A 20188-nucleotide genomic window follows, 5' to 3' on the forward strand; every position below is an offset into this window, starting at 1 on the left:
GCCGATCGTAGTAATGTATTTCCGTCTTCAGATTCTATATAGTTAAAGTAAACATTGGGAGAATAGAGAAAGAAAGGCACACAGGGGATAAAAATAGTATATTATATCTTGATTACAATGATCTACTTGTCCTGGGTATAACCATGGCCAGGGTATTTTGATAGTACAGCTCGTGGCTCGTACACGCATCGACCGCCGGCGACGCCTTTGTCCTCGCCTCAGTCCCTCGGTTAAGTTTGATTTTGTTGTTTCTTCTTCTCCTCTTCTGCTTTCCTCCACGAAGCAGCAAATCTCCATTGTATCAGAGGGCCAACCAGCGACGCAAATTGTACAGCAGCGCAGATCGTAAAGGTCACACCAGCCCCAACAGCATTGATCAGGGGCATCACAAAGCTAGTACCACCCGCAGCAAACAAGCATCGGGCGAGGTTAATGCTGGCACTGGCCGCGGCACTTTTCTCATGGAATATATCCACGAGATAGGTCATGATGACAGACTGCATAGACACAACCGTCCATCCGGTGATGCATGTCGAGATGATAGGAACGGAGATATGTACTGTGTACTGGATTGTCCAGCCGAAAAGGATCAATGACAAGCACTGAAGACATGCGAAGATCGGGACCAGCCGAAGACGCGCCTTTTCGAGTGGGAAATCGTTCTCTCCCAACGCATTGTTGCTACCCTCGGGGTCGACTTGCGCCTCAAACGCAGCCTTGACTTTGTGGTAATCAAGGTCAAGAAGTCTGCCAGTGATTAATGTCCCAACCATTGAACCAACGCCATTGGCGATAAAGGTCAGGCCGATTTGAATCTCGCTAAGTCCATACTTTTGTTCGAATAATGATGACATTGCAGTGATACTCATCTGCCACACAGCATAGTATATGGCAAGGAAGACGATGATGGGGGCCGAATGCTTGCTCACGAGAATGCGAAATGGCCCTGTGAGATCAATACGTTTCTTTGGAGCTTGGGGAGGTACCACTTTCGGGTCCCATACGACCTTGGTGAGCTTTTGATAGATAATCAATGGGTATTTTGCCATGACATCAGGGATTCGACTGCCATTTGCGACCAACAAGCGAAGTGTCTCTGGCAGTAAGACAAGCATCGTGATGAGAAAGATTCCGCTATAGGCAGTCAATACCCAAAAGATAGCCCTCCAACCGACAGTACCAGCTATAGCGCCTCCAATAACGGGTCCAACGGCCACTGGGACCAGCAGGCCGGCTTGAAAGATGCCCATGAATCCGCCACGTTCAGCGCGCGTAGTAATATCACCAATTACCCCCGAGCCAATGGCAATTGTGCTTGCACTGCCGGTGCTTTGGAGACAACGGAGAACTACTAGAGTAGCATAATTCTTTGTCTCTGCCAACCCTATACACGCTCCTGTGAAAACCAAGAAGGTGAACAAGTATGCAACTCGGCGGCCTTTCACATCTGATATGGGGCCCCAGAGGCTTGGGGCAAGGCCTTGAAAAATGAGATATGCCGTAACAGTAAGGTCGACAAGTTCAAGTGAGATATTCAGATCTTTGGTAATCGTAGGAAGTGCTGGAAAGTAGATGTTCGAAGCGAAACCAGAGACTACATGCGATTAGAAGCTGACCAGTCAAAGATACTTGAACGAGAGCTTACATGTTGCCGCGGTCGAGATGATGGTGACAATAAGCCACTTTTGCCGGTGGTCAAAAATGCTGAAGGGGGCCTCTGGAGGCGTTGACGGGGGTAGCGAGGTGTTTGAAGCATCAGCACATGGCCGCTCTTTCTGGGGCTCTTCAACAGACATAGTCAGTATTATGAATAGGCAGAAACGAACGTAGAGCTAGATAGATATTTGAAGGTCGCAAAGAAGGGAGACTGCGTTCCTTTCCACCTTATAAACATTTCAACTTCTGGGCCGGAGCTGAGCCCGGAGTTGAGATCGCCACTAACGGAGTTGAGCATCTCCCCAAGCCCCACTTATCCATATATGCATAGTGTAGCATTAATTAGGCTGATACATTTCGGCATCACCTTTTCCGGCAAGGAGTCAGACAGCAGGAAGAACATAATTGTATGCCTCGATAAATTGTCGATGTCAACATGGGTGATGCTGCATCCCAGTTCTTGACAGCATCTGCTGCTGTATGCCAGGCGGCCTGGGCCCTCCATGGCGAGCATCCCGCACAGAAGCATGTTCTGGCTGACTTGTTCTCGAACCTCCGCGATGCCATTCGGTCGCTGCTCGACACCAAAGGGGTCATTACAGGTGCAGTCGATGCTCTTTCTCATGCGTGTCGCAAAGTGGCATGCGATCTTGCCATACGTCTTGATCGCGCTCAGGATCTTCTTGTTCATGGCCCCGCCAAAGACTCCCGACTCCGCGAGGTATGGCCGCTGGAAGTCATCGAAGCTCTCGCAACACGGCTTGTTGCCCTCATGCGCCAATTCCAAGCTGTAAACCCTGGGTCTGAGTAAGTTGAGACACCAGCGTGCGCCATCTTAATCTCATTCGCTTCCCACAGTATCCTCGGAGACGAACAAGCTCTCTCGCGCCTTAGGTTCAAGACATCACCCCAAACACATCAGACAGAGAGAAACGAAGATCCGCAACCAAGTCTATCCGAGTCGCAGTCTCCCCCAAAGACCTTCAGCTCTCTCCCGGAGAGCATAGCCATAAATGTGAGTGTGCTCAAGTCCAAGAATTCTTCACAGCCCGTCTACGCTCCAGCTGGTCTCCTCAATGAATTCATTCTCGACACTTTGGCGTTCAAAGGCATGTATGACCGGGAAGAAAGTGTTGCCAAAGCACATAAGAAGACATTCGAATGGATCTTCGGAGCAGATGGTTGCCAGGACCCGAACAAGGATGGCTTTCGACACGATTTTGCTGCATGGCTCGAAACCAGCGATCACGGGCCCATATACTGGATGACAGGCAAGCCAGGGTCTGGTAAATCTACCCTCATGAAGTATCTCTACGAACACCCAACGACACAGACTTTGCTTCGGAAATGGGCAGGTGTATATCCCGTCTCGACCGCAGGATTCTACTCCTGGGCCAGTGGCAGCAGGGAGCAGCGGTCCAAAAGCGGACTGCTCAGATCTCTTTTGTACCAGTTGCTGTCAGCCAATCCCCATCTCATGCCTCGTGCTTTCCCCAAGCTTTGGCACAAAATCCGCACTATGACCTCCAAGGAGAGAATCGCCCTCCATCTCGAATGGGACTCGGATGAGCTTCTGGACGCCTTTCGACTATACGTGGATGCGGCTTCGCCGGAATTGAAAACATGTCTCTTCATTGACGGTCTTGATGAGTTCGAGGAAGATCACCAGGCACTCATCAGCTTCTTCCAAAATCTCGGCCATGGCAAGAACGTAAAAATGTGTCTCTCTTCGCGTCCCTGGGATGTGTTCGAAGTAGCATTCCAAGCTACAGGACCTAGTGTCAAATTACACGAAATCACGAAGAATGACCTGTATCAATATGCCGCTGATAGGCTAGGAGAAAGCGCTATTGTTCGTCGCGTTCTCAAGCGTGATAGCCAAGGGACAGAGGCATTGTATCAGATGACAGTTGAACGAGCAGATGGGGTCTTCTTATGGATTAAGCTAGCTTTGAACGATATTCTCAAAGAGTTTGATCCTGAATTTGGTGTTTCAGGATTGAAAAAAAAGTTGGATCAACTTCCGACAGAGCTGGAAGGGTTGTACGAAAAGTTCTTGTTTCAGGATCAATCCGACGCTCAACTCGCCGAGACGGCAAGTTTTCTCTTCCTCATCGAATCCCGAGAGATGGTGGCCGACTTCGTCAACGACGTATCAGCAAGCTCTCTCACGGTATGGGAACTAGCCTTTGCGCTTGAACAAGGTGACGACGACTATGCAGCCGACGGGGAGGTGTCAAAGGTATCTGACAAATTTGTCCATGAACGCTGTAACGGCACTAAAGAACGCATGCTGCAACGGTTTGCTGGACTTCTAGGTCTTCAGGGGAAGCAAACTCAAGACCGCCTGCGCACTCAAAGGTTCGCGGACAGTAACGAAGTCGAAGGTGCATCTATACGCCAACTGGCAGACAGCAAAGTTACCTTCATTCATCGCACAGTACGCGACTGGCTGCGAATTGACCATGTCCATAGGCGGCTTGAACAGAGGAAACCAGCTGCCTTCGATCCCCATTTGCGGCTATTACGATCATACGTGCTCCGGCTCAAGAGACCCATGGAAGAAGTCGAGCATCACCGACGATTTGACGAGTGGTGGCCGGACGTGGCTCTCGCCATGACTCACTCCAGGTATATTGTGGACGATGCGAGGAAGCTGCAACGCCGGTTTCTAAACCAGCTCAATAAAACTCTATCGTGGCTGTGGGATGCCAATGCGAATCCCCACGACCATTGGGCTGCCAAAGCGTTCGGATTCTTCCACGTTCGGAAGAAGGCGCCGCCAATATGGCACCCTTTCCTCTGTTTAGCCACCAAGTTTGGCCTAACAACCTACGTTTCGGAAGAATTAGACGCATGCATGTTGCAGGACAGCCACGGTGTTCTCGGTGTAGACGAAAAAGCCACTCCTCTGCTCACCTATGCAACCGAGTTTCTATGCTCGCGAGAGAGGACCATTTACCCCTTATCGGATCCCTGCATGATTCGGAATCTCCTCGAACGGCCTCATCGCATTAACCCTGGGCCGAACCACGAGTACACTGACTTTGAAACAAGAGCTCCCATGACCTCCTGGGTGGCCCTTCTAAGGCATCTCCGAAATGCGCGCCGCCGGCGCAAGATAGAATATTTTGACACGGACCCAAACGGCACTGCACGGTGGGCAGAGATTGTACGCCTCTTCTCGCAGAGTGGTGCGGACGTTGATGCTGTTGTTGCCGCGGATCCTTGGGATGCGGAAATATCGACGGTGGGCATTATCGAGTTGTTGGCCGACACATATTGTGCGGTAGAGCTGGAAGATATCAAGCGCCTGATCGTGGCCATTAAAAGCAGACACAACAACAGCCACACTCCCTGATGACAGCTCAGAGCAGGATAGTGATTCGAAAAAGAACGATGCAAATGGCATCATCGTTGAGCTCTACCACCCTGTCGTATCACGCTACATATTGGCATTTCCTCCCATTCCATCGGAAAGCCCATGGTGAATTCCACATTTGTTTAATCAAGTTAGAAAAAGATTGTATGTTTATAAATTGAACCGTGTCGACTGGTCGACTAATCATGGACTTCCTCATGAAGGGGATTCTACTTCGAAGAATCTCTCAGATAAGCCTCTTTCTTCTTTTTTCTGAACCAGTCATTCCTCAGTAAGGACTCCCAACACTTAATATACCCACTTGTGTACCTTTCAAAATAGTCGTTAGCGTGCACTCTAATACATCTTGTTCAATAGGGTGATTGATGTCAGAGCAATCCACAACCAATTTTAACAACAAGGCTGCATACTGTCTGGCAGACGTCGATTGACCCAGTACCTTATAAGCGAGAGAGTAATATTGATCCTAGTCTGGGTCTGCTACGGCGTCAGTCAAGGCCGGTATTTTTTTTATTGCGGGTGGTAGAGGTGAACGCTGCTATATTCCTAAAACAAACTGAAAATCGAGTTTCGCACGTTTGATTGCGGATTTTGTATCCATTCGGTCCCTAGTTTTGTCGTGAAGATAGAATTGTTCCATGGCTTTGCTGGCACTTGATATTTCAGTTCGGGCAGCCTCAACAATATCAGAGGTGATGGGCAATCGGTCTCTATCACATTCAAGCAAGATGTTCACCAATTTCATCCAGAAGGACGTCGTACCAGTGGCCGTTGTCAGATCCATAATTTCAGTATTCATATCCCAATTGTCGAGACTGAGAAGAAACTCTACCATATCTGTCTCTTTCGACATGCACCCAAAAAAATTCAACTGGCGTAAAGTCTCGAGAATCGACAAAAGTATTCTCAATGAATTCCAGCATCGGTTGATCCTTCCCCTTCATGTCCCACTCGTGTAGAAACTCGTCTGTTGCCAGAATATGCCGAATCACTGATGGAAGCTTCCACGGCACTGCTACGTAAAATATAGAAGATCCCGGTTGTATCAGAGCAACATCTCCCTTGAAGTCTTTGACATATTCTCTCAGCCAGTATGGGAATTGAGGGCGAAGAAGTCTGCCATTCAAGATGAACGACTGACTCCAAGTCAGGCTGAGACCGGTGAACAGAAGGAAAACCAGCCGCGCAATATCTGGCAAGATGGGAGGTGGCCAGGCCGTCAGCCTTTCCGAGCCTTCATGGCCGAGTCCGTCCGTTCATGAGTCGACTACATAGCACAAAAGTCTCAGCCTTCGCTTCGTATCCCGCAAAAACGAGGGTGCCTTCTAGAAGCACCTTAGCCCGCGCGTAGACGCGGCCAGATGGTCAGGCTGTGCTGCTACTCAGTAAAGTCGCTGCCTAGAGATTGCGCCACATTGAAGATCCTTAAGAGCTTCTTAAGATCTGGCACAGCCAATCTTGTGGGGAAGCGGAGGGTGAAGCTATGTATCGAACAGCTGCGCCACTCCGACCAGGCCGTCTTGCGGATTTTCTTGCTGCGGACGGCAAATTTGGGAGATATAAAATATCCTCGCGTGTCCTGCTCACAGGAGGACTATGGGAACAGCAGATCAAACCATCATTTCTCTCTCTCTCTCTCTGGCTCTCGCGCATGAAGTTGAAGTTGCCCAGGAACACGTCAGAAGAACGCTCGCTGTTGATTGGCTGCGCATGCTTATCGCTTATCGCTGTCCTCATCGCAGAATGACGGTGGCAACATTCCCTCCGACCTCGTCTCGCGCCTCCTCCAGCCCTTCCACGCACAACAAGCTGTCTTCTTCCTCCCAATCACTCCTCGTGTCGAAAAGGCTGCAGATGCTGTCAGGCAACGCAATGGCTTCTTCTGCCGGCAATGCCCCTCACGCAAAGCAACTCTCCCGGTCCAGCTCAACGTCAACCACAACTTCAACCTCTTCCTCCAGGTCCAGGCCTTGCCTAACGCTAGACCTCTCCAACCTACCCTCTCTCTCACGACCCAGTCCCCCCAGCAACACGCTCATCATTACCGAACTGCACAACCTCATCGTCTTCCAGCCGGCCTGTCTGACGGCCATCCGCGAGCAGATCACCTCCATCGCACCGCTCAACTCCTTCTCGCCCCTGCCAAGCTTCCGACGAATCGTCTGCTCCTTTCTCTCCATCGACGATGCTGTAAAAGTGCGACAGAACCTCGAATGCACCAAGACCATCTTCGACGAGTGCGGCCTGCGAGCACGCATCTACTTTGGCGAACGCACCCCGATCGAAAACACAGAGGAGGCAAAACGCAAGAAGTTGCTCGAAGCGCCTCACTCATCGAAGCTGTTCTTCATTAGTCCCCCGCCCAGCCCGCCGCATGGATGGGTCATGCGCAACGAGGACCCCCCAAACAAGGAGGTGCATGCCAGCGATCTTGCGGACGCGCTGGCTCGTCTGGGAACTGCTGCTGCCGGCCAGTCGGCCCCGGATACATCTAGCAATGATCCTATGTCGCCTATTTCGGTGGCGTCATATGGGTCTGACAACAATAACAACAGTAATAATATCGGCAATATCAACCCTATCAACCCTAACAATAAAGAGGTTACTCCGGGTCTCGGCCGCGCTGGCTCATGGCCCTCGTCTACTGGCGCCGGACGCAGCCGCTCAAGCACATTGATCTATCATCCGAACGATCATGGCGGATCTCCCAATCTGCCTGCTGTCATGGTGGAAGATACCTCCATTGACGATGAAGACGACGAGGACTTTATGAATCTGAGTTCGGACGGAGAGCCGAAAAAGATATTTGCCCATACCTCCAGGCCGCCCGTCGAGCTAATGGAGTGATTCTATTGATTGTTGTGTCTTTTTATTTTCTTTTCAAGAGGCAAAGAGGAGAGCATCGCATCAGGTGAGGGTGGAGTTAGGAGTCGTTATTTATTTGCGTGCATGGATGGCTTCGGTTTATGAAGTCAAGGTTATACATTGCATGTTTCGTATTCCTTTTTTATTTTCTTGCCTTTTCTACGCTCATCTTCACTGTTCGGGTTGCATATACATACATACATATACACATTTGTGCATAGATCGTAAATGCATACATACTAAACAAAACTAGAGTTCTGCAACTGGAAGTTAACTTGGTATGGTTGGAATTACTTTTACGAGCCCTTAACATCCACTCCACATATGTAACTAGTAGGCCCCTTTAATACTACTCAGATGACAGAATCAAGTCTAATCAAAAAGCACACAAGCACTTTTCTCCGCAACCTCTACGCCCAATACTGCTACCAGCTCACCCACGATACCCTTAACGCTCTGCGGGTCCATGATGTTAGCATCTTCCCATCCAACCAAATCCTCCATATGGATGAATGTGCCGTAGGCAACTAGAAGCCAGTGATCAAGGTCGATCTTGGCCTGGACTTCTTCAGCACTCAGCACGCCGGGCATCTGGATGGTGAAGAGGGAAAGCGATTCTTCGTCTACAAGTTCGGGAAGTTCGTCGTCTTCGTTATCAAGGTTCTCCCGAGCACGGTCACGAGAGAGAGAGACGTATTTTTGTTTGTCAAGCTTTTGCGTTAGTTCGCCATCAAGAGGGTCCCAGGTACCGCTTTCTGGGTCTTTGTCTTGAGTCAGTAATTTGCTTTGTCAAGAAAGTAAAAACAGAGGAATAGCAACTTACCAAGAATGTATTGAGGTCTGTAGAAGGCCTTGTATCGCATCTTCTGGCAGGAATGAATATAGTAGCCTTTGATGCTTCAGTAAGAGCACACAGCAAGTATCAGGATAGTCAAGTGATATACCCATGTAGTAGTATTTGTATTCCTCCTCCAAGGCGAATGCTATCTCTCGCAAAGCACTCAATTTGCCAAACTCCCAATCGCCAAACTCGGGATCGTAGCTATCAATGCATCAGCTTTGCTTCCCCAAAGGATATAGGCGAGTGGCAATATGACTTACAAGAGATATACAGAGCTAACACCCTGCGGCAACAAGTCCAGCACTGCAACGGCAATCAATCTGCCATCAAGACGATAGCATTGATGCCATGAGCCTAGCCTCTTCTCACCCGACCCTTCCTTGGGCGTGTTCCGCTTCAGACCAGAACAAAGGAAGCGCTTGAAATCAGCTGTCTTCCATCTGTCGGTGGATTCTTTATGGATGGCTTCCTGATACTTCAGGAATACTTCATACCTAGGGTGGTTGTTCATTAATACGTCTGGACGAGGACGATCGAGGCAATGAGACCGCCTACTGACTTTCGCTGAGATATTGAATCGCCTTCTATGCTGACCTCAAACTTATGTGCAGGCTCAATGGGTCGTTTAGTCTTCGGGTCAATAGGCCGTTGCAGGTGAGAATACTCTGCCTCATGAACAGCCTTTACTACATCGAAGTTCTGCTTACGCTGCCGTTTCTCTCTATACACGTGGTGTCAGTAGGGGTGTCGGCGTTTACTATAGTTTCCACCTACTCTCGGCTTTTTGGCGCAAGCATCGCAGCTTTCCTGATGTATTCTGGGCCGAGAACATATTTATTCCACCGGTTGATGGCCTTGCGCTGATCACGTCTTGCCTTGTAATCGCGGGCAGCAAGTCTACCAACATCGTTAGAAAACACGGGGGTATGTATAGCTAGAGGATAGCTACCTCAATGTGTAATGCGGACAACATGATCGCTGCAAGTTCTGCTTGTAATACAAGGTCCCTGACCTGGCCTGCGGTCAGCAGGCCATTCAACCAGAAATAGTCAAAGCAGAGACCCCCTACCTCCTCCATCCTCGATTCACCAGGGCTTCGTAATGCTCTGGGCGGACCGACACAGAGCTGGCGTAGTAGGAAGCACCTAAATAGGGTTAGGGCTGTGGTAGCAAGCATGCATGCATATACAAGACTTACTTCCGTCGTCTGATTTGCAATAGCCACACGAGTTTCGCTGATAGCCTGCGAGGCTGTCAGTCTTCCCATACTGACAGGAGAAATGGACGCAAACAAGGCACGTGACAGGCACTGCAGCAATACGAGACCTGAGACCAGTGGATTCAGCACGAGCTGGCTGAGAGGACTCCGACTGGCTGCAGCCACTGGTGAACGCTTACCCAGAGGGCGGAACAGGGACAGGTGTCGTGCCGTTTCGGCGTCCACCACCGTGCCCATTATTATTAATATGCTGTCAGATCGATGTCGGACATGTCACGATGCGACAGAAGACGGGCGGAGATGGCTCGGGAGGTCGATGGAGGGGTAGCTGTGCTAGTTCCGGCTGGGAGGTTCCACCGCGTAGGCTTTCCAGTTTCCGCGTTCCTCCTCGACTTGGAGAGAGCGAGAAGAAGAAGTAGAAGAAGAAGAAGAAGAAGAAGAAACCGCCAGTGCTGGAAGAGCGACGAGGGTGAGGATGAGGTCCAAGAAAGGTAGCCGCAGCGCCGACAGGAGGAAGGCACTGCACTGCGATCACGGGACTGCCTTCTAGAAGCGGCAGAGCATCTTCAGCAATCCCGACACAACATTCAACACAACCACGTTCATGTGCGCTGCTTGATTGGCTACGCGCTGGACAACACAGCACTGCAAACTCCTTCCTGTCAAGAATCGTCTAATCAGGATCTCGGCCCAGTCAAGCTTCCTGCAACCCCAAGTTCGCACGAGCAGAGCGAGAGTCGGAGTTAGACGGCCAGGCCAGTTCCGTGGTTGGCACCGACAGCGAGCGCACTCGGCCATTGGCTGTGCATTGATTTATTCATTATTCATCTGAAATAATACCCTAACTAACTAGTTGACGTTGGTTAACGAACATCGTGAGAGTCCGCCGCGACCGACTCGCCAGCTACGTCCAGGGCATCGCCAGCAACATGTGTGTATGTATATGCAGAGAAATAATTATTCTTTGCCATGAATAACGGCCGTACAATCAATATCTTACTTGCTGTAAGGGGAGGAAACTGTGGTACACCCCTCTGCCTGCCCCGTTCCCCACGTAATTAACTTACTGTAAGATTTTTTTCCCCTTCCACTCTCTGCCATTCCTCCTCGACCTTTCCGCTGCGCTCTTCCATTAAGATGTCTTCTTCAACCACTTCCCTTCTCGGGCTCCCGTCCACCGCGGGACTCATTGGGAAAACATAGCTTTTGTTTTCTTCTTTTTTTTTTCTTTTTTTGTTTTCCATCGCGCTTCGCAGACTTGCTCCTACCTCGCATCCAATCCTCCCCGTTCCCGCTCTCGTGCCCGTCACCGTGCGAACCGCATAACTCCCCGCCTGCTTGCCAGACCCTCGACTACGGACATCCTCGCGCGTCCCAGGCGAATCCGTCTTCTTAGCTCACAAAGGACTGCGCCAACTCCGAGCGGCCATTGTAGCCAGACGGGATAAAGAGAGTGCGCTGCCGTCGAAGCTGTGACGTCCGCATCCCTCACCAAGGGCCGCCGCCGCCGGAAACGCTCGTTTTCAATCAAAATCACGCAGATAGACTGGGCCTCGCTTTGATTCCGCTGATTTCCTCTTATCTTCTACATACAACTCTACACGGTGGAGGAAGTGAATGCATCTGGACAAATGGCGGCTGCAACTCGTTCAATGGAGGCCCGTGTGGGCAGGACTAATCAGAGTGCGTTCATCTTCTATTCTTACATCTTATTCTCTTTCTCTTTCTGTTCTTCTTTCATTATTCATTTTTCAATTTTTTTATTTTCCCTTTTTTTTTCCCCTTTTTCCTTTCAAAATACTAACCTCGACTGTTTGCTTCTCCAGGATATGGCGCCAAAGGAGAGAGACTTGTAGCCGGCATTGTCCCCTTGTCCGTCGACAAAACCAAAGTGTTGATGATTCAGTCCGCTGGACCAGGTGGATGGGTTTTACCAAAAGGAGGCTGGGAACTTGATGAACCGACCGCTCAACAAGCAGCACAGCGAGAAGCTTGGGAAGAAGCAGGCGTCATTTGTGCTGTGCAGCGAGATCTTGGCGTTATCCCGGATATGAGGCCCGCTGGTCTATTGTCTTCCACGGCTCCAAAAGCATCATATCAGTTTTTTGAAGCCATCGTTAGCCGCGAAGAGGCCCAGTGGCCTGAAATGCACAAGAGGAAACGGCAATGGGTCACATACGCGCAAGCTGCAGCTGCCTTGGTTAATCGCCCCGAACTACTCGAAGCGTTAAATCGCAGTTCGTTGCGACGTTAGTCGTCAATCCGATTGACTGGTTCGAAGTTGCGAGCCATGTTGATAGTTACAGCTGGCTACACTACTTTCTGTAGCGCTGTCTGATGACCTGATATGACTGATATGCCTTGAAAAGTTCTTGCTATTATATCTCCCCTGTTCCATACTCTCGCCTCTTCCTCTCCTCCCCCCACCTTTTCTTTTTGCTCGTGGTTTCTCTCCAGGGAGGTGGTAGTGAGATTCCTTGTTGTCTATTAGCACTTGCTATCCTCTAATACGTGCCTGTTTTGCTCTTACAGCATAGATTTCTTTTATTACACACATTTGTCGGGTTTGTGATAGAATGGTTTATCACGACTACAGGAGGCGGCTTTATGAAACACATTGCATGAGACCCCGAAGAGGACAAGAAATTTGCGTGTGCGCATGACACACAGGATGGAAAGGTTTCATTTTTGCGTCATACGCATATGGCATGGCATTATTCTCTTTTCCCCTGTGTAGTGAGCAGCACAAGAGGAGCTGATAGAAAGAGAAAAGAAGACCTGGTTTCTTTCTTCGCTATGATGCCAGTTTTTGTAATTGTACTGTACATTATAATATTCTCCCTTTTATGCCGATGCAACAAAAGACCAGGCCAGAACAATGAATGTTCTGCTTGAATTTCTTTCATTCAGTTCGCCAGCAAGTCCCAACTGGCTTAGGGCTTGGGTAACCATACAGCGTATCACGTGTATATAGTCAAGCAATGACAAAGGACTTCTGCGCCTGGGCGTCAAAACCACGTGAGACTAGCAAGAATTTGCTATCAAAACCAGAAGTTACTCCCTCTTCTTCCTTTCTTTTTCCAACGGCCTCTCTTATTCTGAAACCGATCGATCGCTGTCAATCAGCGAAGATCTTTAGCTCGGAGCACACACACACACACATATATATAGCAGGTATTGGGTACATCCAATCCCGTCTTTCCATTGCAATATGGACGAAGGGTATACAACCTATAAAAAGCCAGGCGGTGCAAAACACCGCGGTTATATAGAGCCACTACTGATCCCTGACAGTCAACTACTACATGAAACCAAGGCATTGTACTTCTTTCTTCGACGAGTATAAGCAAGCGGTTGAACGAGAAATCTCTGCTTTGCCGCAGCCAGTCTTCGGGCTACTTCGTCGTAATCTCGAGGAGAGACTGCCCCATTGCAGCCCGTATGGGCACCTATCACATCAAGAATTCTCGTCTTCCTTTCAACATCCTTTGCCCATTTGACATACTCTGTTTTCTGCTTTGCCATGTCCCGCTCTGAATATTTCAAGGGACATAAGACACTCGGATTGCCGTTCTCATCCGCTCCTACAACCTGGTTCCAGACGTGCTCTTCGGTAATATCCGCAAGTAGGCTCTGCACGTACGGCTCCCCATCATCATAGATGGACCCTATTGCCCCTAGAATTTGGCCCGGTAATGTTTCTCTATGACTAAAGGTATGCAATAACTCGGGTACAGCTCTCTGCAACTCAATCTCATAGGAAAGCCATAATGACTGGAAAAGAAACAAAGCCTTTGCGGCCTTTTTGGCTTGAGGATCAAGTGACTCGAAAGTCTCGGGGAGAGCAGGTTGAACAAAACCATCCAACCCCGGCCCCTCGTACTCTAGCAGGGAAGGGTGGTGGCAGAGGGTTCGTCGTTTTTGCTGGGCATGATATGAGGGCGTATTTTGAGAAAGTCTTGCAAGACAGACAGTTTCGCTTCTTTGGTTGGATGGTAGCCACCAGGCTCACCGAATGTACCCTGTTGGCGATCTCGGGGAAACGTTGGAAACTTCTCTATACGTGCTGCTTCTCGCTGAGCTAGTGCCTTCATAAGAGCATCTGCTGAGGTTCCTAGTGCAAAACACACACAAGTACCAATAGCATGGTTAATCAGAAATTAGCAAGACACATACAAGGACCCCGATGAACATCCACCTCTCCTCTGCTATCATCAAACCATGCTCGTGGGCCCAATGACAAACTCCTAGTCGACCACGATACTCTCAGATGAAGTGACATCTTGCCTCCTGTACAGTGCCCCATGGCATTGAAGCCGGGATCGAGCAAGCGTGCAGGTGATAGCGGCAATTTGCTTCACAATGGATAGCTTGTCGCAGGCCTTGAGCTTATCCCATATTTGACCAAGTTCCACTCCAGGGGCTTTCACCATCACGATGTATTCCGCCCCGAGCTTACTCTCAGACGCCCTCGAGCAATATCTTAGGACCTTTAGAACGGGAATATGAAGATTCTCTCTGACCTTTAATCATTATTAGTATCTTATATCTTTGATTTGCCGAGGCGCTTCAGGTGAGAATCTCACAAATTGCATTGTGGCCACTTCAGATACTGTGGTGTAATGAACTGGGCCTGAATTGGGATTTGGGATTTTGACGATTAACTTTTTTCCATCCTGCATATTTGCAAGGAAACCTTTATTAAAGTTCCCGTCTGGCAACTTTGTTACATTCACACAGACTGCATGGTGTCCTGCAGCGTCTTCGGCGATATGAATGAGCATCCAAATTGAATCGATCATATCTGCGAAGCAGTTGCGCTGGCTCGTTCCGCAGCCATCTCTGGGCAGAATATGTGTAAAGTTCCTTCGTATCACAATCTATATCTGGTTGATCACATGCTCTTTGCGAGGAATAAGACAGCTGACCAGGAAGTACGCTTTTAGACGTCCCTCTGCTTGACGGCATAGTGAACGGTCGAGTAGTGATGAGAGATGAGGGTGATTCAAAAAACCATGGCAGTAGTTCTTACAGTTTCTGCTAGTTGCACAGCGCATTTTGGAATGATCTGGTGCATCAAGATGAACTTTGTTTACGGATCTCCAAATGACATAAGTTGGAGTTTGCCATCTGTGCATTCTGTCCAGGGACAAAGTAGATATATTGAATAACTAGGTAATGGCGACCCCGGAAGACGAAGGAAAGAAACCGAAGAAGAGCATGTTCGTACCTAGGTAGTAAGTAGAGAAACTTCGATGAAAGGTTCATGGATTATTCATCTCAAAGTCTCTTTAACCTAGTATTTGCTTCTCTCTTTTTTCCGACAAGAATATTCTCCATAGATCGATAGTGCGTGTACGACTGGACCCCTTTTTTATAGTCATTGCCTCTTCCGGATTAGCGCCATGTCACATGACCTACCGGGCAATGGAGAGGCTTCAAGAAAGAAAGAAAGAGCAACAGATCAGTCGCAAAGATTTCACCACTCATTAACAAACCGCAAAGCCCTCGAAATTTACATTTTCGGTACTCAGATCCACAGCCAAAGCGACATAATCTGCATAAATCTGGACTCATCTCTCTCTCTCTCTCTCTCGCGGCGGGTTTTAGCCTGCCACTGCAAGCTGCCGCCTCCCTCAGCTCACGATCTACTTTGACCTCTGTCGCCTCGCGCTGCGAAATCAATCCACGCAATTATGGATTACGAAATGGAAATCGAGCCCGTTGGGCCGCAAGTGACCGTCCGTGAGGTGCGCATTCTTCATTCCAATTTCGAACATTGGAAAGCATACTCACAGTCAAAAACAGGCAGAGCCATATCGCGTTGACTTCAAACTGTCCAGCGTCGACCTCGCGCTCGCAAACTCACTTCGACGCGCGATGATCGCCGAAGTGCCCACAGTAGCTATAGATATTGTCGAGGTTGAGACCAACACATCCGTGCTCCCGGACGAGTTTCTCGCGCACCGCCTGGGTCTTATTCCGTTGAACAGCAAACATTGCGATAATGACATGGAATACAATCGAGACTGCACATGTGAAAGCTGGTGCTCCAGATGCAGCGTGCGGCTGACGTTACATGCGCGGTGTAATCAGGCGGATGATGTTATGAAGGTTTATTCTCGGGATTTGGTGGTCACTGGTGACAGGGCCAATGAGTGGGTGGGCAATCCAGTCATCACCGACCCGGAGGGCAAGGGACCGTTGATCGCGAAGTTGATCAAGGGCCAGGAGTTGAAGTTGACGTGCATTGCACGAAAGGGTATTGCCAAAGAGCATGCAAAATGGTCTCCTACGTCGGCGGTTGGCTTCGAGTATGACCCGCATAATAATCTAAGGCATATAGACTATTGGTATGAGGAGGATCCTATAAAAGAATGGTCTGTTCTTCTTCCTCTTCTTGTTTCTTGGTTTGCACGGGCTTGATTGCTAACTGGATATATTTTTGCAGGCCTATCTCAGAAAATGGGAAATGGGAAACCCCCAATCCACCAGACCAGCCATTCGACTACGACGCACAGCCTAGCACATTTTACGTAGATGTCGAATCGATTGGAAATCTCGAGCCAGACGCGATTGTGCAGCAGGGGATACTTACACTTCAAACCAAACTGGCCACTATAATAGACACCCTCACGAACCCCAACGGACCAGGTGCGCAAGTGAATGGCCTTGGAGGCGGTCCTGATGATGAGGACATGGCGCTCGGAGGCGCTGTCCAATCTCCAGATGCGTACGAGCCACCTGAGATCGATGGTGGACTCGGAGGCAGCTTCACAGCATATGGCCAGGGCGCAAACGGTGGAAATAGAAATGCCTGGGGAGGTGGAACGACGCCTTATGGCGCCACGCCGTATGGAGCGACTAATTATGGAGGCTTTTGATGTCTTTCTCTCTCTCTCTTTTAAAGAAAAAAGAAAGCATATTTTGGGCGTTATTTCTCACTTGTGTGTAACTACGTACTTGATTTCACTTCTCGATATTAATATCTACCTATTATGGAAATCGATTTGAATCAGCAAAGTATACCTGCATACTTTATCATGTAAATTAAAACTGCTGCTCTGACTGAATATAAGTAGTTTTACATTTCACGCTACCCAGAGTAAATAGAGTAAATAGAGTAGAAGCGTTGCTTTCAAGAAAGAGATATCAATCGCTAAAGCCCTTGATGCACAAGAAATGCTTTTCTCATCCATACAGAAGTGCAGAGCAAAGAAAAAAAAAAGGTAATAAGAACATAGAAGCCAAAAAAATGAAATGAAATAGACGAGACCAAATACGTATAAAATCATATACCATACCAAAAAAAAAGAAGATAGATATTTAAAGCAGAACGTAAACTCTGTAACTCCTTAGCTCCGCTCCACCTACACTGTCTTGATAAAACACCTTGAAAAATCACACCGGAAGAGAAGAAAGAAGAAAGCGAAAGGGGAGTGGATTAGTCCTCTGTCTCCTCCAGACCAAGGTATTTATTATTATTGCCACTGCTTGCGCCGTACACCATATCCATATACTTTGCCTTTTGAGTCTCGCGTCTTCCTCGAAGAAACTCGTACGTATCTTCGACACCCTCGATCTGACCCTCAATAGCTCCGAGGACACTATTCGTAGTATCAATCGCGCTGCTGACGGACATGTACGAATCGTTCTTCTGCCGGACCAAGGGGCTCACTAGCTTCCGACGCAGCGTCTCCAGGCTAACCTTCAGGTTCAGCAGGCGCGCCTGATGGTCCATGAGTTGGTGTTTGTTGTTTACTGTTCGACGGCGGACGTCGGCCAGCAACTTGCGGTTCTTCTCGTACTTGCGGACTAGCGCGGCGTTGGGTCCCAGGACTCGCGTCCAGAGGGAGCTGAGCATTTCGCCTTCTTCTCTTTCTTGGGTGTCGGATTCGCGCACGACGACGCGTTGCAGGTTCAGGAACTGCCGGTCGATGGCCTCAAAGAGTCCGACTAGCGCGGTGGAGTGCGTGAGTTGGCTGTTTATGGACTCCTCAAGCACGTTGAGGAATTCAGTGAAGGTGCGCGTTAATGCTGCGCGCGTGCGTTGCGCTGATGTCGCGCCGAATAGCGTCGTTACCACTGTGCCTAGCAGCGTGGGCGCACCGGGGAATTGGCTGCCGGCTGCTGCTGCCGACGCTTCACCATCGATGATGGTTGGCACGTTTCCGTGCTCTAGCCTGACAACTTGGGATATCATGTTGTGGATGTTGTCAATCATGACGCTTGGCAGACTACTCGGCGGCTGCGAGTGTATCACGGTGAGCTCCCGTCTTACCCAGTCCATGACTAAGAGAATTGAGTCTATATCAGAGTCGACATTTGAGAAGAATCGGGTCAGTTCGAGGGAAAGAGTCTTCAGAGACTCAGACAACTCGTCCAATTGCGTGACGATAATAGGCGCGCTTGTCATGTTGCTACCTCTGACCGATTCACCCAGATCCCAGACCGCAATGCCTGTTTCCTGTAGGTTGTTTATGTGTTGCACGCCATTCTCGGAGTAGTGAATCAAAGGCTCAAAGTTGCGAGCAAAGGCACATAGCTTCACCAGATTGGGCATCGTTGGGGGTCCCGCGGGTATAGATAAGGAGCGCATGAAAATCATTGCCAGGCATGTGATCAGGATTGTAATAAGTGTGCTCGTTTTGGAGCCAAACATGGTATCACTGAGTCGCTCAAACGGAATACGAACCGCATTCCAAGCAGCCTGTATAGGCTCTCTTTGGGCCACTTCTGCAGACACTCTGAAGCGTACATCTGTAATTTGAAATGGGAGTTAATGATTCATATATCAAAACCCTCTCCTGGACAGAAATCAAAAAGTTACATTGTTGGATATTATCAAGCTCTCAAATGAATGTTGCATTTCACCTACAATTTGAAAGTGGTTCATCGCTTGGTTCCAGGTGAAGAAGTTGCTTCTCTTTGGGGGGCTCTGGAGAAACCGATCGCCCCTTGGGAGGCGAATCTGTGCCTGGCGGCAGGGGCACACTGGCTGCAAATGTGACATCGGGCAGATCGTTGACTGGGCTTTTGCGCTGCAGGGGAGGAGGAGAAGGCGGAGCGGGGACCTCGTGGGCATCTTCATACTGAGGACTGACCTCGCGGGAGTGCGGTGCGCTGGTCGGCTGCAAGGTCGGTTTCATATGAAGATGGCCGTAGGGCGAATGGCGATACCAATGGCTTCCAGCCAGCGAGTCCGGCCGTCTGAGCGCGGGCGGCGACCATCGCCCTTCTTGAGGAGCATATCGGCCATCGTCGGAGTCTTCGGATCGGAAGCCTGAATGCTGCGAGGGCAAGTCAAGGAGCGGCGAGCGTCTGTTGGAAGCGGCAAAGTCTTCTAGCGACGCGGACAGCGACGGGTGGTCATCGAAGAGGGCGTCCATCTCTTCATCCATGGCCATGGTGGATTGCGGTGAGGGCGAACGCTCATGCATGCGCTCGCCGTGGTGTGCGAGTGCCTTAGGATGTCCTAGAAACAAGAACAGAACGAGGTCGCGCAGAGTACGAGGACATGCGCCAGCAAGCACGCGGGTATGAACGCAGAATCAGGGATACAGCCTGTGATGCTGTCGAGAGGGTATGTATGCGACGCTGGGGAATGGCGGTCGCAAAGATGCGATAAGATCGCGAGATAACGGGGCGGGTGCCTGAACCGTCAGGAACGAAGGCAGAACCAGACTTCGAAGCAGGCAGCAATTGGGGCGCAAGACATGCGTGTGCGCGCTCGGTGGTTTCTGTGAAAGACAAGAGCAAGAACAGTTTGGATATTCGGTCGTTAGCTGGCGAGAGGAAACGAAGGAGTCGGATTGCCAGCCAGCGGCCGATAAAGGCATGCGCTGCCCCTCGCTCGCCCATTGGCATAGGGTGACTGACTAGTCACAAAGTAGCAAACTACTGCAGCAGAACGGAGGCTGGTCCAATGGGCGCGGGGACGACAGGGATCCCGTGATCTCCCTTGCTGCTAGGCCTGCATGGCATGGCATGGCATGGCATGGAATGCAGCGAATTTTCTAGCCATCGTTGGTGAACCTGATGAACAACGTACGCACTAGAGGAGCAACCAGAGAGGAGAATCGTATATTGCGATCATTACATCTTTTTATAGCCCGCTTTCCAAAATAAAAAGAGCATCGGTGTGGCATGGTACTCCAGAACCAAAAGAGAGAAAAGGAAAAAAAAAAGACCCATAATAATATCAACAGAAGAGTACAGCAGAAGA

The 20188-nt window shown here is 49.5% G+C and overlaps 8 protein-coding genes across 8 annotated transcripts, besides 1 other annotated feature; 4 read left to right on the forward strand and 4 right to left on the reverse strand.

Annotated features, from left to right (window-relative positions):
- Window positions 1-230: 230 nt before the first annotated feature.
- Window positions 231-1796, reverse strand: UA08_03184 (hypothetical protein; the record flags this gene model as incomplete). Its single annotated transcript, XM_020265457.1, has 2 exons — window positions 231-1594; window positions 1646-1796. The coding sequence occupies 2 exons, from the start codon at window positions 1794-1796 to the stop codon at window positions 231-233; spliced, it is 1515 nt and encodes a 504-aa protein (XP_020121040.1).
- Window positions 1797-2092: 296 nt separating this feature from the next.
- Window positions 2093-5017, forward strand: UA08_03185 (hypothetical protein; the record flags this gene model as incomplete). The annotated part of the gene is made up of 2 exons (XM_020265458.1): window positions 2093-2463; window positions 2515-5017. 2 exons carry the CDS (start codon window positions 2093-2095, stop codon window positions 5015-5017), a joined length of 2874 nt encoding a protein of 957 aa, XP_020121043.1.
- A 1617-nt stretch (window positions 5018-6634) lies between these two features.
- On the forward strand, window positions 6635-7885 carry UA08_03186 (hypothetical protein; the record flags this gene model as incomplete). The annotated part of the gene is made up of 1 exon (XM_020265459.1): window positions 6635-7885. The coding sequence occupies one exon, from the start codon at window positions 6635-6637 to the stop codon at window positions 7883-7885; it is 1251 nt and encodes a 416-aa protein (XP_020121042.1).
- Window positions 7886-8275: 390 nt separating this feature from the next.
- Window positions 8276-10200, reverse strand: UA08_03187 (hypothetical protein; the record flags this gene model as incomplete). The annotated part of the gene is made up of 9 exons (XM_020265460.1): window positions 8276-8670; window positions 8727-8792; window positions 8848-8945; window positions 9005-9238; window positions 9304-9465; window positions 9519-9641; window positions 9814-9889; window positions 9943-9987; window positions 10143-10200. 9 exons carry the CDS (start codon window positions 10198-10200, stop codon window positions 8276-8278), a joined length of 1257 nt encoding a protein of 418 aa, XP_020120937.1.
- A 1394-nt stretch (window positions 10201-11594) lies between these two features.
- On the forward strand, window positions 11595-12314 carry UA08_03188 (hypothetical protein; the record flags this gene model as incomplete). Its single annotated transcript, XM_020265461.1, has 3 exons — window positions 11595-11646; window positions 11790-12212; window positions 12292-12314. The coding sequence occupies 3 exons, from the start codon at window positions 11595-11597 to the stop codon at window positions 12312-12314; spliced, it is 498 nt and encodes a 165-aa protein (XP_020120936.1).
- A 943-nt stretch (window positions 12315-13257) lies between these two features.
- On the reverse strand, window positions 13258-14558 carry UA08_03189 (hypothetical protein; the record flags this gene model as incomplete). The annotated part of the gene is made up of 3 exons (XM_020265462.1): window positions 13258-13921; window positions 14260-14486; window positions 14550-14558. 3 exons carry the CDS (start codon window positions 14556-14558, stop codon window positions 13258-13260), a joined length of 900 nt encoding a protein of 299 aa, XP_020121388.1.
- Window positions 14559-15659: 1101 nt separating this feature from the next.
- On the forward strand, window positions 15660-16847 carry UA08_03190 (DNA-directed RNA polymerase II subunit RPB3; the record flags this gene model as incomplete). The annotated part of the gene is made up of 3 exons (XM_020265463.1): window positions 15660-15713; window positions 15772-16343; window positions 16415-16847. The coding sequence occupies 3 exons, from the start codon at window positions 15660-15662 to the stop codon at window positions 16845-16847; spliced, it is 1059 nt and encodes a 352-aa protein (XP_020121389.1).
- Window positions 16848-17407: 560 nt separating this feature from the next.
- UA08_03191 (hypothetical protein) lies at window positions 17408-19824 on the reverse strand (the record flags this gene model as incomplete). Its single annotated transcript, XM_020265464.1, has 3 exons — window positions 17408-18723; window positions 18842-19438; window positions 19497-19824. The coding sequence occupies 3 exons, from the start codon at window positions 19822-19824 to the stop codon at window positions 17408-17410; spliced, it is 2241 nt and encodes a 746-aa protein (XP_020121390.1).
- Window positions 19825-19938: 114 nt separating this feature from the next.
- Window positions 19939-19968: a repeat region (Identified by RepeatMasker using a combination of RepBase library and repeat library created with RepeatScout).
- The last annotated feature ends 220 nt before the right edge of the window (window positions 19969-20188 follow it).

This window comes from Talaromyces atroroseus, assembly GCF_001907595.1.
Source record: "Talaromyces atroroseus strain IBT 11181 chromosome Unknown scaffold_3, whole genome shotgun sequence".
Taxonomy (NCBI): domain Eukaryota; kingdom Fungi; phylum Ascomycota; class Eurotiomycetes; order Eurotiales; family Trichocomaceae; genus Talaromyces; species Talaromyces atroroseus.